We start from the raw sequence: 15,230 nt of genomic DNA, 5'->3' as shown, positions 1-15,230 counted from the left end.
CCAGTGTAAAAAATCCTCCAAAATATCTATGTGTTCATGATCCTACTTTCCAACAAAATGAAGAGTTGAGAGCTAGTGGCCCTGACCTTCACTCTGTGTCCAAAGGCTCCCTTGGCCTGATTTCTACAATTTCGGGTACTTCCCTCCTCTTAATATCTTTCATCTCTTGTACCCATGTGATGTTTTAGCCTTACTTTCCTTTTTTCTCCTCCATCCTCCACAGACTAATATCTCAGCCACCTACTCAGAGATCTCCATCACACACAGAATAAATCCCAAGCTTTTAAATGTGATATTTGAGCCTCCCCCACCTCCCCTTAGAGTTGGTCTTGGTCCTCCTTTTTCTACATTGCCCTGTGGTTCTATAGTGCTGTTGTCCACTATAGAAGTCTTTGTCCTAAAGCCACTCTGGATTATACTCCCACACTTCCTCAAACTTCACTGTGGCCCTGTGGCTTGTTTACAATCACATAATGTGGATAGCAGTGGCACAGTTTACTCTAGGAAAATGCTTTGATAATGTTGACTGAAAAAAAATGCACAACCTGTAAGTTGAGAATTGACTCTAAGCCAGGGGTACACTCTCTTAGATAGTTCCAAGGGACTGCTCTGAAGAGGTAAAACCCCACCCTAAAATCTCATCTCGGCAAATTACCTCCCAAAGACAATATACCATCATATTTGGAGTTAGGGATTCTTCACCTAAATTTGAGGATGGATACAATTCAAATCATAACAACTATACAAATAGGCTCAAAAAAAATCTAGACCCTCATTTAAAGTTTTTTGTCTGTTTATTCATTTTTACTGGAGTATTTTAAGGGAGAGACTACCAGGTCACAATATACACATACATATATAACCACAATGCTATTTTGTTCCAAATAAAATTAACCTCTAATATCCACAGTTAAAATTTCCCTGATGCTCTAAAACATGTATTTTAACAGTTTACTTTTTCAAATCAGGATCTAGAGCATGTACTCATATGTTGTATGCTGTGTTTTAAGATTTTGAATAAATAAGTCTCACCCACCTTTCTTGTCACATGTATTTGTTTAAAAAATGAGAGGAGATGGGATCATTTGTCTTAAAGATTGTCCCAAATATTCGGTTGAGATTATGGCTTCTCTGTTCCTTTATATATTTCCTGGAAACTGGTTTTTTCCTGAAAATTAGTTAGATCTAGATATGAGTCCCAAATTTATTATTGGAATATTTCACATGTAGTTTCATAGATTTCTTATGGCACCCCTTCAAGACACTCATGATGTCTAGCTGTCCTGCTTTGACAGCTGCTGCTATTTGATAGAGACTGATTGCAGGTGCTGATGTTGCCAAACATAGTTCCATTATAAACTTCCCCTTTGACCTTTCATGTTATGGTGTTATCATCCAGTGATGATTTTTGCCTCGATCCGTTGTTTCATGATGTTGTTGCAAAACAGTACTTTCCTGAATTCCTAAATTCAGAATCCTTCTGAATTTAATTCCTGGAATTATTTAATTAAAAGAACATACTTTAATCAAATACTCATAGTTACGTGAAATATTCCTCATGCAAACAAAAAGAGCATAACTATTGATGATTATTTCCCTTTCTCAGTGCCCAGAATGTTGAGTTGGTGTCCTAGACATATACTGGGACTTCCCTGGTGGTACACTGGTTAAGAATCAACCTTGAAGGCAAAGAATGCAGGTTCAATCCCTAGTTGGGGAATTAAGTTTCCACATGCCACTGAGCAACTACTGAGTTCACCCACTACAGATGGAGAGTCTGTGCATCACAACGAAAGATCCTGCATGATCCAAGGAAGATTTCATGTGCTACACCTCAGACCAGAGGCAGTCAAATAAATGAATAAATAATTTTTAAAAAAGAATATATACGTGTGTGTGCAAGAGTAACAGCTATAGGTAGACTTCTGGTCCTTCTTTTTAAAAATTAAACAGGGTACCCTGAAGATCTACCCCTCTCTTCCACTCCTCCTTCAGTTTGCATTATTTCCAGTTGTTTGGATGCCCTATGCCTTATTCAGGACTCCCCTGTCTTGGTCACTTGGTCACTTCAGATAGGTTTCTAATCTTTTGCATTTACAAACCATGTTGCCTCTAACAGCTTGTACATCTGGCTTTTTGCATTCTTTTCATTGTATCTTTGAGACAGATCTCTAAAACTGACATTGCACAACTAAAGGACACTTCAAACACCTTCTATAGGGATTGAACCACCAAAACAGAATTTTAACAATGTGCAAAATGAAAGATAAGACCCAGTATCTCATCTATACACAACTGGTGACCATGAAGTCTCCTGATGGAAAGAGAATCTCCTGGCTGGATCTTATGCAGGAGCACCCAGGCCCTGGGAATCCTGGAAGGAGCCTTGAAACTCTACTCTATGTACTTTGGCTGGAATAACAGCTTAATAGGCAAAATCCCATGGACAGAGGAGCCTGGTAGGGTGCAGTCCATGGGGTCGCTAAGGACTGAGCGACTTCACTTTCATGCATTGGAGAAGGAAATGGCAACCCACTCCAGTATTCTTGCCTGGAGAATCCCAGGGACGGGGGAGCCTGGTGAGCTGCTGTCTATGAGGTCTCACAGAGTTGGATACAACTGAAGCGACTTAGCAGCAGCAGGTAGCCTTGTTCATCTAAGGCTGAGAAGAAGCTCTAAAAGTCTTCATTGTCTTCTTTGATAGGTAACACACTTCAAAATGACTTCTTTGCAGGTTTAGTTTGGCAGCCAAGATGTTTCAAGGCATTGATCTTACTGAGGAATTATATCAGATGCTCAGCCAATGAACATCAATAAATTTGTTGGTTTCTATGGCCCTGGTGATCTTTCACAAATGGATGGAAAAATAAATAGTTAAGATGCATTCAGTCTCTTTTTCAGTCAACTCACATGAATTGAATCCCCTCTCTGTCTGCTCTCTATTCTTACTTCTAAGCCATAAATAAAAACCTGCACAGCCTGCAGGGTGAATGAATCCATCACACAGGTGTTGGAGCTTGGCTGCAATAGTTTGGCTTACACTACGGTTTTTGAAAAACACAAACAAACAAAAAAATCAATTTAGTAATCCTTACTAAAATTTAAAATCAGGGGATTTTATGTAAATATCCAGACTTCTGATTTCTTTTGGAAACTTGGCCAACTAGCCTGCTTTCCAGCATGGCAGCCTCTGGTTAGAGCTGAGGAGAGGCTGCCCTAAGTGGTAGGGTCTGTGCTGTCCTGTGTGTGGGACACCTGCCCAGCCCTCCCATCATTTCTCTTGCCTCCTGGGTCATAAGTTTTTGAGAACTCCCCTAGACTGCTAACTCCCTGAAGATAAGGGCCAACTGTGTCTTACTGGACTTTGACTTTCGAGCATCTAACCTAGACCCCAGTTCTAACAGGACCAGACAGGGAACAATGGACTGGTTCCAAATTGGGAAAGGAGTACTTCAAGGATACATATTGTCACCTTGCTTATTTAACTTCTATGCAGAGTACATCATGTGAAATGCTGGGCTGGATGAAGCACAAACTGAAATCAAGATTGCCAGGAGAAATATCAATAACCTCAGATATGCAGATGACACCACCCTTATGGTAGAAACCAAGAAGAACTAAAGAGCTTCTTGATGAAAATGAAAGAGGAGAGTGAAAAAGCGGGCTCAAAACTCAACATTAAAAAAACTAAGATCATAGCATCCAGTCCCATCACTTCATGGCAAACAGATGGGGAAACACTGGAAACAGTGAAAGATAGTTTTGGAGGGCTCCAAAATCACTGCAGATGGTGGCTGCAGCCATGAAATTAAAAGATGCTTGCTCCTTGGAAGAAAAGCTATGACCAGCCTGACAGCAACAGCATACTAATGCATATATATGGAATTTAAAAAGATGGTAATGATAACCCTGTATGCCAGACAGCAAAAGAGACACAGATGCATAGAACAGGATTTTGGACTCTGTGGGAGAGGGAAAGGGTAGGATGATTTGGGAGAATGGCATTGAAACATGTATAATATCATATATGAAACGAATCACCAGTCCAGGTTTGATGCATGATACTGGATGCTCGGGGCTGGTGCACTGGGACGACCCAGAGGGATGGTACAGGGAGGGAGGAGAGAGGGGGGTTCAGGATGGGGAACACGTGTATACCTGTTGCAGATTCATGATGATGTATGGCAAAACCAATACAATATTGTAAAGTAATTAGCCTCCAATTAAAATAGATAAATTTATATTAAAAAAAAAGCGGAGACATTACTTTGCTGACAAAGGTCCATCTATTCAAAGCTATGGTTTTTCTGGTAGTCATGTATGGATGTGAGAGTTGGAACATAAAGCTGAGCACCAAAGAATTGATGTTTTTGAACTGTAGTGTTGGAGAAGACTCTTGAAAGTCCCTTGGACTGCAAGAAGATCCATCTAGTCCATCCTAAAGGAAATCAGTTCTGAATATTCATTGGAAGGACTGATGCTGAAGCTGAAGCTCCAATATTTTGGCTACCTGATGGGAAGAACTGACTCATTGGAAAAGGCCCTGATGCTGGGAAAGATTGAAGGCAGGAAAAAAGGGGATGACAGAGGATAAGATGGTTGGATGATATCACCAACTCGATGGACCCGAGTTTGAGTAAGCTCCAGGAGTTGGTGATGGACAGAGAAGCCTGGCGTTGTGCAGTCTATGGGGTCTCAAAGAGTCGGACGTGGCTGAGCAACTGAACTGACTGAACTGAACCTAGACCCCAGCCTTTGTATATGTTTGTTGGATGATATAAAGTATTTGTGAATGCCAACATCACATTACTCCCAATACTGAAACCGTGCAATTGTAATAATGCTCCAGGCTAGAACTTTGACACAGACTGACATCAAATGTGCCCCTGATCTGTGCCAGTGCCCCACTACCTAAAGCCACTTGTAAGTCATTGCGCTGCCCCAAAAGTCTTCACTTTGCCATGTAACCTCTTTCCCTCTTGCAATCTCCTCTCCAAATAAGGACAGTAATGCACATCTCATCTCATGAAGTTGCTAGGAAAACCATGTGAGATCACAAATGTTTAGCACGGCCCCTATAATTAATTTTTATTGAATTCTTTTTTGTCTCCAGATGGCAAGAGTCTCCACATTCCTAGTTTATGCAGCTCAATTTGGTTTTTCAGTCCAGCACGTAGGAAGAGATTACAGTGACAACCCTTGTATTCTAAGAATGTTCCAAGTCCATAATTTACAGACACTGAGGGAGGTAAAGATTTTATCAAGGGTTTTATTTTCGTATCATATAGAGACTCTTCCAACAGGTTAGAGTATATAAAACTAGGTGATCATCACCACCACTGCCTGTTTAGAACCTGCTGTTTTCTGAGTGCTTGGACCCAAGAAGGAAGCATGAGGTGGCTTGGGATCCTTGGGCTGGTGGCCCTCTCAGAGTGCATAGTCATGTAAGTACAGGGATCTTATGTGGCATCATCTCTCTTCCTTGGATTTTTCTTGTCTTCCTCTTCCACTCATCAGGGTTAGAAGGGAATGAAATCAATCCCTGACAGTCCTTGTTTCTTTTCTGTTTATTTTTTCCTGACAGTCTTAAAGTTCAATTCTCACTTATTGATGAGTACCTTGCCATGGGCACCACGGGGCCCAAGGGTTTTAGGGTAAGCCTGCAGGGTTTAACAACTAAAGGCGTTCAGTCACATCATGACCTAGATGAAAATGGCACTCCTTGGAATTGTTCAGTGGACAACTTGTGTAACTGTATGTGTGGTCCCGAGTAATAGCATTTCTCTTGCATTTGATTCTCGGTCTTCTCTCTGCTTTCTCTCTACTTGTGCATGTATGTGTCTGTTTCTTCATCTCCGTATCTCTCTCTTTTATCTCTCCATCTCTTTGGATGTCTCTGTGCATGCAGAACTCTGCATTTTTTCTTTTCTTTTATTCTTTTCTATTTTGATTCTTCCTTCCTTCTCTAGCCTCTTAACTTCCTTAATTTGTTCTCCATCTCCTGGCGTCTTCTCTCAACCCACTCTTCTGCTTGAACCCTGGAGGAAGGAAGATCAGCAAGATTATTCCTAAGCTGTTTTACTTCCAACAAGCAGTGTGATCACAGCCAAGTCACAAACGCCCTGCATTTCAGATTCTAGTCTGTAAAAAGAGGATAATGATCCCTCTTCTGCCTCCCTCTCAAGAGATATTTTTGAGAAAGATACACTGGGATGGCCACAACAATGCCAATGACTGTCACTGTTGAGACATCCTATATATTAAGTACATTGTATCCATCTATATAACAGGTATATTTATCATATAATTTCAGTTAATACAGAAAACATTCTATATGGGGGTGGGGGGTGGGGATTATAACATTCTACCTTTTTACCAATGAGGAAACTGAGACTCCTACTGGTCATACGCCTTATCCAAGATTACATGACAGAACCTGTGTTCAGACCTAGGTCTTTGCCATGGTATTTCCATGGCATCTCGATAATAACGTGACACTCACAAAAACGCTTGGAAAATACACAGTGTCATTACAAAGCCGGGTATGACAGTTATACTCTAACATGGACATCTGACTGCTGCCTCTTCTTTGTTTTCTCTTCCTCATTGCTCTGTGAAAGAATCCCGCTAATGAAGATGAGCACCATGCAAAAAACTCTCAAGGGAAAAAACTTGATGAACAGTTTCCTGGAAGAACACGCTTACAGCCTGTCCCAGCATTCTGCTAATGACCAGAAATTCTCTACACATCCCCTGAGCAACTTTAAGAATGTGAGTGTATTGGGAGGATGGTGCTCCCCAGCACCCCTAGTGCTCTGGCCTAGCACTGGGGCTCATCTGGAGGCACCAGGTAGGATATTGGGGTTGGGGCTCCTACAGGAGGCAGAAACACTGTGGGAACAGGGACCCCATCCCCAGAGGAGAAGGCATTCTTATCCTCAACTCTTGGTCTGTGGTGACTGGACCCAGCAATGACCAGGTGACCATTAAACCCCCAGTTCTGTGCTAAAGATATTAGTTTAAGCAGATTTTTCTTTCTGAATGAAGTGAGCCATTGAGTTACAGATGAAGGCTCAATCATGGCTGATCAGAAGTTCAATCAAGTGTGAAACCCTAGGCAGAGGATGTTCAGCCTCCATGGATCCAAGAAAGATAGCGGTAAAAAGTTACTGAGCCCCCATGGCATGTGATGCCATAAAAATCTAACACTATAGTTACTGTTACTGATTTGAAAAAGAGGTATCATCTCTTCTTCAAGAATGCACAAGAGAGAGGCAAAGAGTAAACACACATCAAATGAAAGGGTCACCTGCATGCTGTTGATTGGACATGGTCTGCGATTAGAGTGAGTGGTCTGAGGTGACCTAGGAGGGTCACCTGGAGAAGGAGGTGTTCATACTGGATTCAAAGAGGAGACTGGAGAGCTTCTAAAGTGAAGGCTCCAGTCTGAGCAGAGGCTGTGATGTGGGGTGTTTGGAACATGATAACATGATGTCAGGAGACAAGGAACACCCAGAGGGTTAGAGTGTCTGAGAATCGGGGGTGGACACCACAGCCAGGCCTGCCCTAACCTTCCCTCCTTGGTCCCTGTAGATATTCTACTTTGGAAACATCAGCATCGGAACACCCCCTCAACAGTTCAGGGTCCTCTTTGACACCGGCTCCTCTGACCTCTGGGTGTCCTCTGTCTTCTGCCTTGATCCAGGCTGTGGTGAGTACCATTTCCCTCCCCTTGCCCATTTGTACTCCCCTTTTCACTTCCTTCTTGATTCTTGGCACATGACAGGCCCTCATCCTTTGTGTCTGCAGGTAAACACAGACTCTTCAACCCTCGTGGGTCTACCACTTTCCAGATGACAGACCGTCACATGTACTTTTGCAATGAGCTTGGGCAGATCACTGGGTTTTTTGGCCGTGACATTGTTCAGGTAAAGTGGAAACAGAAGGAGAGTCAGGACTGGCCCTAGGAGCAACTGCTGCTTATAAAACAGACGCAGGGCTAGATGACAGGGCCCATCCTCCCCAAAGTCCCTTAGATATTTGAGGCCCATACAAAAAATGACCCTGTCTCTAGGGAGAGAGCATCCTAGCTAACAGAATCTTCCAGAGTGGCTAACACAGAGAGTAGCTTGGGGTGTGGACTTGCAGCTACTTTGCCCTTGAGAAGCTCAAGGTTTATTTTGCTGGGAGCAGGGAGAGATGGGGGAAGATCATCACTTTTACCTTCTAAGAATGTGCCGGGCACTTTCATGGTAATAGCTATTTAACCCTGCAGCAACACCATGCAGCAGGTACTTTTATTATTTTCATGATACAGGTAGGGGAACTAAGGTGCAGAAAGCAAGGGCCTTGCAAAGTTCACACATGTGGTAGGTGGTGGAGCTGGGCTGGCCAGTCAGGATTCAAGCATGTGTTGGATATTTGGGGAGAGGATAAAACTGACCTGGAGCCCCTAGGGGCAGCCGAGGGCTTCAGGTATCCAGGCAGAGAAAGCAGGTGGGCACACATATTGGAGGAGCCTGTTAGGGTTCTTCACTCTAGGGGGCCTTTGAGAATCAAACAAAAACTATGGTCCTCTTCCACCAAAGTGCTTGAGTATTTTCCCTCTCTAGCTTGCTCTCTTTCACTCATACACATACACATACACCCACATCCCCCAAAGCCTGTTTTCCAAGCAGAGTTTTCATAAGAACCTAGCCAGCGACCTTGTATAATGGGCTTACGTCTTCCTGGGCGGATGCAGAATCCATGATGCATTGCAATGAATTCAGTCCATTTCTGTTATCAGATCACAGTGATGCCAAAGAGAAGACTACCCTGCTCTCTACCCACTTTTTCCTCAGGTGGGAACCATTTGGTCTTGTCCTGAGTCTAGGTTGCCCCAACTGTACAGAAGGCATGAGGCCAGTTTGACTCACTCAGATGGTGTTCGCAGGACAAGCATGTGTTGTTAAAATCCACATCCCCACACCAATGGAAACCGAGTTCCTGTCCCAGATTGGTCTAACAATCTGAGATCAACCCAAGACACAGCCAGGCCTCAGTTCTTCTCTGCAGCGCTAAATGGCATCTCCTCCCCAGCCCTACTTCCCAATACTTTATGTGGGTAAACTCTCCTCTCCCACAGATTGGGGACCTTGTCATCATGAACCAGACTTTTGCCCTGACCTACAGGCAGATTAGCAAGATCCTGCCACTCTTACCTTTTGAGGGAGTCCTTGGTTTGGGCTACCCCAGCCTCGCCACCACTGGGATCATCCCTGTGTTTGACAGCCTGATGCTACAAAAAGTCATTTCTGAGCCCGTGTTTGCCTTCTACTTGAACAAGTAAGTCTTAGCTGGACAAGACCTCTCTTCAGATTAGTTTTAAGATACTTGCAGTTGCATAAATGGTTATAGACCACCTGACTCAGAGGTTTCCTGATAGTCTGGCCCAGGAGAACTATGTCCTTAGGGCCTCACCTATCCCCAACACTGGTTTTTTGTAAATAAAGTTTTATTGGAACAGAGATGTGCTCATTGGCTCAAGGGCAGCAGCTTGGTCCAGGGAGATGGAGAGAAGAGGGAGAGCAATGGAAGGTGTCAGGAAATGGGTTGGAGAAAAAGGCAACAGGATTTGCTGATAGATTTGATGTGGAAAAAGGAGAGGGATGGCAGGAATGTTTCCCCATTCATAACATTTCACCAGGAGCCAAGGACTAGCTACAATTTTCAGGAACCAGTGAAAAACGAAAATGTGGGATCTGTGAGTGTGGGCCCCATGGATGGCACAGGTCACAGGCCAGTGAATCCAACCCTGGGTGAGCCTGAACCCACGCCTTTAGCACCTCCTGGCCTGAGCTCTTTTGAAGAATGATAGTTTAGACAAGGGGAAGCTAGATCCCTCCTGCAGGGAGTCTTCTGACGGTATCTTTGAGCACCCATCACACTAGAGGGAGCCAGGCTCTCTTCAGAAGGCTGGGTGATCAAAGCCTGGCCAGGCTTCCCAGCTTCTAACCACTTCTGTGCCTCTGATTAGCCCGTGACCAACCTTGGTCAGGTTCTCAGTCCCTACATGCTTCAATTTTTGCATCTGTAAAATGGGAACAGTAGTAGTGCCTCTGATGTGTGGATAAGCACAGCCTTCAGTCATTGCCTGGCATTACTCTCCTCCAATGACACTCCCCCCTTCTTTCTCCAGCAAGAAGGGGTATGGCAGCGTGGTAATGCTTGGTGGGGTGGACCATTCCTATTACAAGGGAGATCTCAACTGGGTACCAGTGTCCAAATCTCGCTGCTGGCAGATAACTGTGGATCGGTAAGTCTCTCCCTCTAAGGGCCACCCCAAGTGATGTTACCACATGTACACACAGACTCAGGCAGACACACACAAATGCACGCACAGACACATAGTCACACACAGCTATATTCTCCACCCACAGAGACACACATATAGACCCACACTGACACACACAGAAACACACACATAGGCACACATATAAAAATGCACAGGCACACGGATACACATGCACAGAAACACAGACACATTCAGACATGCACATGAGCAGACACAGAAATACAGGTACACATACCACCCATAACTGCCCCAGGCCTCGTGACCAGGGCTCTAACCAGGGTCCTGAACAGGATCCAGGTAGATGTGTGTAGCCCTGGGAGGGGTGTATCTACCATGCTGTGAGGTGGGGAGCATGGTTTGAGGACCCTAATGTGCAGTGAACAGAGGATTAAGGAGAATTTCACCAGCCTGAACAGGGTTGTGATAAGATGCCCGTAGCTATCTGAGACTGAAGGGATTCTCAGTACACAAAATTGCTGTTTCAGCCATGGACTATACAGTCCATAGGGTCGCAAAGAGTTGGACACGACTGAGCGACTTTCACTTTCATTTTCATTTTCAGAAACAAAGTTCTGGACAAACCCGGGAAAACTAGTCTCTTTAGGGAGAAGCTACCTAGCAGTGGAGAGAGGTTGGCTGCTCTCCACAAGGGAGGTTGGCTCCCTTGTCTGTTTTATTTTTGCTGCATTTTCCAGCGCACAGGCTTTCTCTAGCTGTGGCGCCTGGAGGCTTCCCTAGTTGCCGTGTGGGGGCTTCAGCTGTTGTGGACTGCTGGCTCTAAAGTGCCTGAGCTTGCTGTTTGCAGGCCTTGGGCTCAGCCGTTGCAGCACGCAGGCTCTTTTTGGGCTATTTGAGCTTAGTTGCCTGGTGGTATATGAGATCTTAGTTCCCCAACAACCCGTGTCCCCTGCTTTGGAAGGGCAATTCCTAACCACTAGAATTAGTGGTTAGGGAAGTCCCTGTCTGCATTCTTGAGACCTAAAAGCAACTCACAGAAAGAAACAAACCACCTACCTATCCCCAACCCTGGGCACACAATGGGGCAGGGGCTGAGAGAATCAGGAAGCTGAGATCCAGGAGTGGCATGAGAACAAGTGGCAATAATGATGGGACTCTGGGTGATATCCTCAGATAAAATCTTAGGTAACCTTTGGAGGTCCCCTGAGTTAACTCAGGCATTGCCTGGCAGGGCCCTCAGTGTCTGAGTTGGGTAAAGGGGTGGTGCTGGAGATACTCACTTCCAGGACAGTCTGGTCTCCCCCATCACCAGTCTGAGCATCTGCTACCCGGGGGAACCTCTATCTTCAATGTGTGAGTTGACCCATTATTGGCCAGATACAGGTCTCTGTATCCAGTTGCAATTTTTCATTCATTTATTCCACAAATGCCAGGTTCTTGAGGGAGGCACTGAGGATACAATTTGACCTACATCTAGTAAGGCAAACATACATGAAATGACTCACATACATAAGGATTTACCATTTTGGTATGTGCTAGACATGAGGAAGAGTCCACAGAGACTGAGCAAGACCAGAGCCTGATCTAGTTCAGAGCGAAGGCTTCCTTGAGAATGGGACAGTTAAGGTGGAACCTGGAAGATGAGGACAGATGAGCTATACAAAGGTAATGGGGATCTTCTAGAAATGGCACCAGCACAAGCCCATGACCTGAGGTAGGAAGAGCCTGGTGCATGCAAGAACTGAAAGGAAGTCAAAGAAAGTGATGTGAGCAGAGCAAAGGAAAACAGTCAGGGCAAGAGCTGAAGGACTGTTCTGGAGATAGTCAAAGAGGGGGGATTCCTGGGGGAGGCTTCAGAGTGAAGCCTGCTTTGTCCCACTGCCTCCCAGCATCTCTGTGAATGGGAAGGTGATTGGCTGTTCCAGTAGATGTCAGGCCATTCTGGACACCGGGACCGCATTCGTGCATGGCCCGACAAGACTGATCACCAACATTCAGAGACTCATCAGGGCCAGGCCTTACCACGGTTGCCAGGTAAAGGATCATGCCACAGGTTCACTCCAGGGCTGCCCACACAACAAGGATTTGCTGGGCTGACCCCTCTCCCTCTTTCTCTCACAGTACTCCTCGATTTCGTGTCGCGACAGTATTGCAACCCCTCATGTCGTCTTCACCATCAATGGCATTGACTACCCAATGCGCACTGAAGACTACATCGTGTCGGTGAGGGGCCAACCCTAGGGGCCAGTTCTCAAATCTGGGACTTGCAGGAATCCTTGGGCTGCTGCCGAGAGGACAGCGGCCTCTGCAGGCCCAGTTGCATCATTACAGATGCTGCTGAGCCCTGTGGTTGGGCCAGTGCTTCCCTCAAAATCAACCACGTGAGAGTAAGGGGCAGTCTGGGACTCTCTCCTTCTGAAATAAATGTAGAGACACCAGCTGGCATGGTGGGAGTTACAGGAGAGGAGAACACTAAGGGTCTCTGCTCTCACAGACCTTCAGTTCATCCAGAGACCTCAGATGCAGAAACATGGAAAGTCAACTCTAGCAATCCCTGAAAGAGACTGTGTGACAAGGGGGGTTGGCTGAGGACAGTCCCAGTGTGCTGGCCCACCATAGTGTTTAGCAGTCTCCCTTCCTATCTCGAAAGTGTCCAGATTGGGATGACAAATTACATGATTGCCTTAATGCTTGGTTGCAACTTCCCCTCGCTAAGCCCCAGGGCCTCCTCTGTGAGCTGGGGTACCAACCCCTCTATGGGGAGGATGGATGCTAAGGTGAATAAAGGGTGCACAGTGACTGTTCAGCCCCAGCACAGGGTGGAGGCTTCATATCAGCTCCCTGCGGGAGTTCAGAGCAGGCTGATGGGCTCAAAGAAGGCTTTGAGGAAGAGAGGGAAATGCAGTAATTCTAAACCATCAGCCTCAGGGAGGAATGAGGAAGCCTGCTTGTGTTGAGACAACTTTATGCTGGATTCCATGCACGTGGCACCCCTAAGGGCTGTGCAAAGGTGGGACAGGGACAGATTAGGGGTGATGAAGCCTAGAGACTAGGGGAGCACCAGGGTAAGTCACCCAACCCAGCCTGGAGTGGCCAAGGATAGTGATTGTGGGCTCAGGAAGGCTTCCTAGAGGGTCTGCTGCTGCTACTGCTAAGTCGCTTCAGTCATGTCTGACCCTGTGTGACCCCATAGGTGGCAGCCCACCAGTCTCCGCTGTCCTTGGGATTCTCCAGGCAAGAACACTGGAGTGGGTTGCCATTTGCTTCTCCAATGCATGAAAGTGAAAAGTGAAAGTGAAGTCGCTCAGTCGTGTCCTACTCTTAGCCACCCCATGGACTGCAGCCTACCAGGCTCCTCCGTCCATGGGATTTTCCAGGCAAGAGTACTGGAGTGGGGTGCCATTGCCTTCTCCAAGAGGGCCTGAGCACAGTCTTAAAAGAAAAGGGTTGTGGGGAAAGGGGAGAAGAAACGGCATTCTGTGCAGAGAAAACATCTAGCCGGTGTCAGAAGGAAAGAAGACAGAAGGAAAACAGCAGTGTAAGGGGAACCACAGACCATTCTTGCTCTTTAAAAAAAATTTTTAATGAAGTATAGTTGATTTACAGTGATATGTTAGTTTTTGCCATACAGAGAAATGACTCAGTTACACACACACATACACATATATGTGTGTATATATACACTTTTCCTATTTCCCATGACAATTTATTGTGAGATACTGAATACAGTTCCCTGAGCTATACAGTAGGACTTTATTGTTTATCCATCCTCACTTTGTCAGTTTGCATCTGATAATCCCAAACTCCCAATCCTCCCCTCTTCCACTCCCTTCCCTCAGGAAAATCACAGGTATTGACCCTTCTTAGTCTTGGATGTACGCCCTCTTCTGCAGCTGTGGAGAAAGCCACCTGATTCTTACCAAAGGAGGGAAATAAAACGGAGAACCTACCAGCTCTGCATATTGAGGGGGGCGGCATGTAAGGGCTCCAGCTGACTGGTGTGCATTTCTGTCTCCCCTAGATTACTTCCAGCCTCTGCTTCAGTGCTTTTCTAGGAGGCACACAGAAAGTGACCAAATCAGAGACCTGGATACTGGGTGATGCCTTCCTGAAGCAGTATTTCTTGGTTTTCGATCGAAGAAACAACAGAATTGGCCTGGCTCATGCAGTGTAAATGCTGGGCTGCTACAGAAATCAGTCAGGCCCACTCCAAACACACACTCACTCACACGTAAGGCACTCCCTCCCAGGAATGCTGAGGAACTGTGTTTGTTGCTCTGCAAAACCTTATTCTCAGTAAAGAATAAAGGATTTTATCTCAGTGGTGTTGATGCGAATGGGTGCCTCTCTTTGGGTCTGGGAGGTGCATCATAACCAGGCAGGATCTTGTCCCAGGGTTTTATATCTCTAGGGCATTTAACCAGGAAGGAAAGAAGTTCAGAAAACATTAGTTTACCTTGGAGGTCTCTGGTTGGTCTACCTCAGATCTTGTGTCCAGCCCTGGACCAACCATCCTGGGGAGGGCATAGGGCATAGGCTTTATACTGTCATTTGGCCCTGCCCCCACAGGCAATGTGATTTCTAGTTTACTCCAGAATCATGATCTTGAAATCAGAGAGAAATGTCCACAAAGGTAGTGGCTGGGGGATGTTCTAGACCATGGGAGAGTTTATGACTACCCCACCAACTCCACCACCTCCTCATTAGGGTAATAATAATAGATTCTCTTCCTTTCAACTCAGAGGCACATTGGCAGTGGCCTTCTGCTCTCAGGGGGCTCTGATTGAAGAGTTTCGCACTGAGATGGTTCCCTTTTGTCCCCCATCCCAGTTGTCAGCTCTCTTCCACCCACATCCACTGTGTCCTTTCCAGCTCCATTCCCCATGTGGCAGCCCCGTGTGGATTCCTGAGCCATCCCTCTCCTCCAGGGACCAGC

The 15,230-nt window shown here is 45.7% G+C and overlaps 1 protein-coding gene across 1 annotated transcript; it reads left to right on the top strand.

Moving 5' to 3' along the window:
- Positions 1-5,391: 5,391 nt before the first annotated feature.
- On the top strand, positions 5,392-14,468 carry LOC128068948 (pregnancy-associated glycoprotein 2-like). Its single transcript, XM_052662226.1, has 9 exons — positions 5,392-5,444; positions 6,621-6,771; positions 7,594-7,711; positions 7,810-7,928; positions 9,128-9,327; positions 10,181-10,297; positions 12,184-12,328; positions 12,416-12,517; positions 14,316-14,468. Exons 1-9 carry the CDS (start codon positions 5,392-5,394, stop codon positions 14,466-14,468), a joined length of 1,158 nt encoding a protein of 385 aa, XP_052518186.1.
- The last annotated feature ends 762 nt before the right edge of the window (positions 14,469-15,230 follow it).

The sequence above is a fragment of the Budorcas taxicolor genome, chromosome 25, assembly GCF_023091745.1.
Source record: "Budorcas taxicolor isolate Tak-1 chromosome 25, Takin1.1, whole genome shotgun sequence".
Classification (NCBI taxonomy): Eukaryota; Metazoa; Chordata; class Mammalia; order Artiodactyla; family Bovidae; genus Budorcas; species Budorcas taxicolor.
The sequence above is the reverse complement of the archived record's forward strand: the minus strand, read 5'-3'. Positions and strand labels throughout refer to the sequence as shown.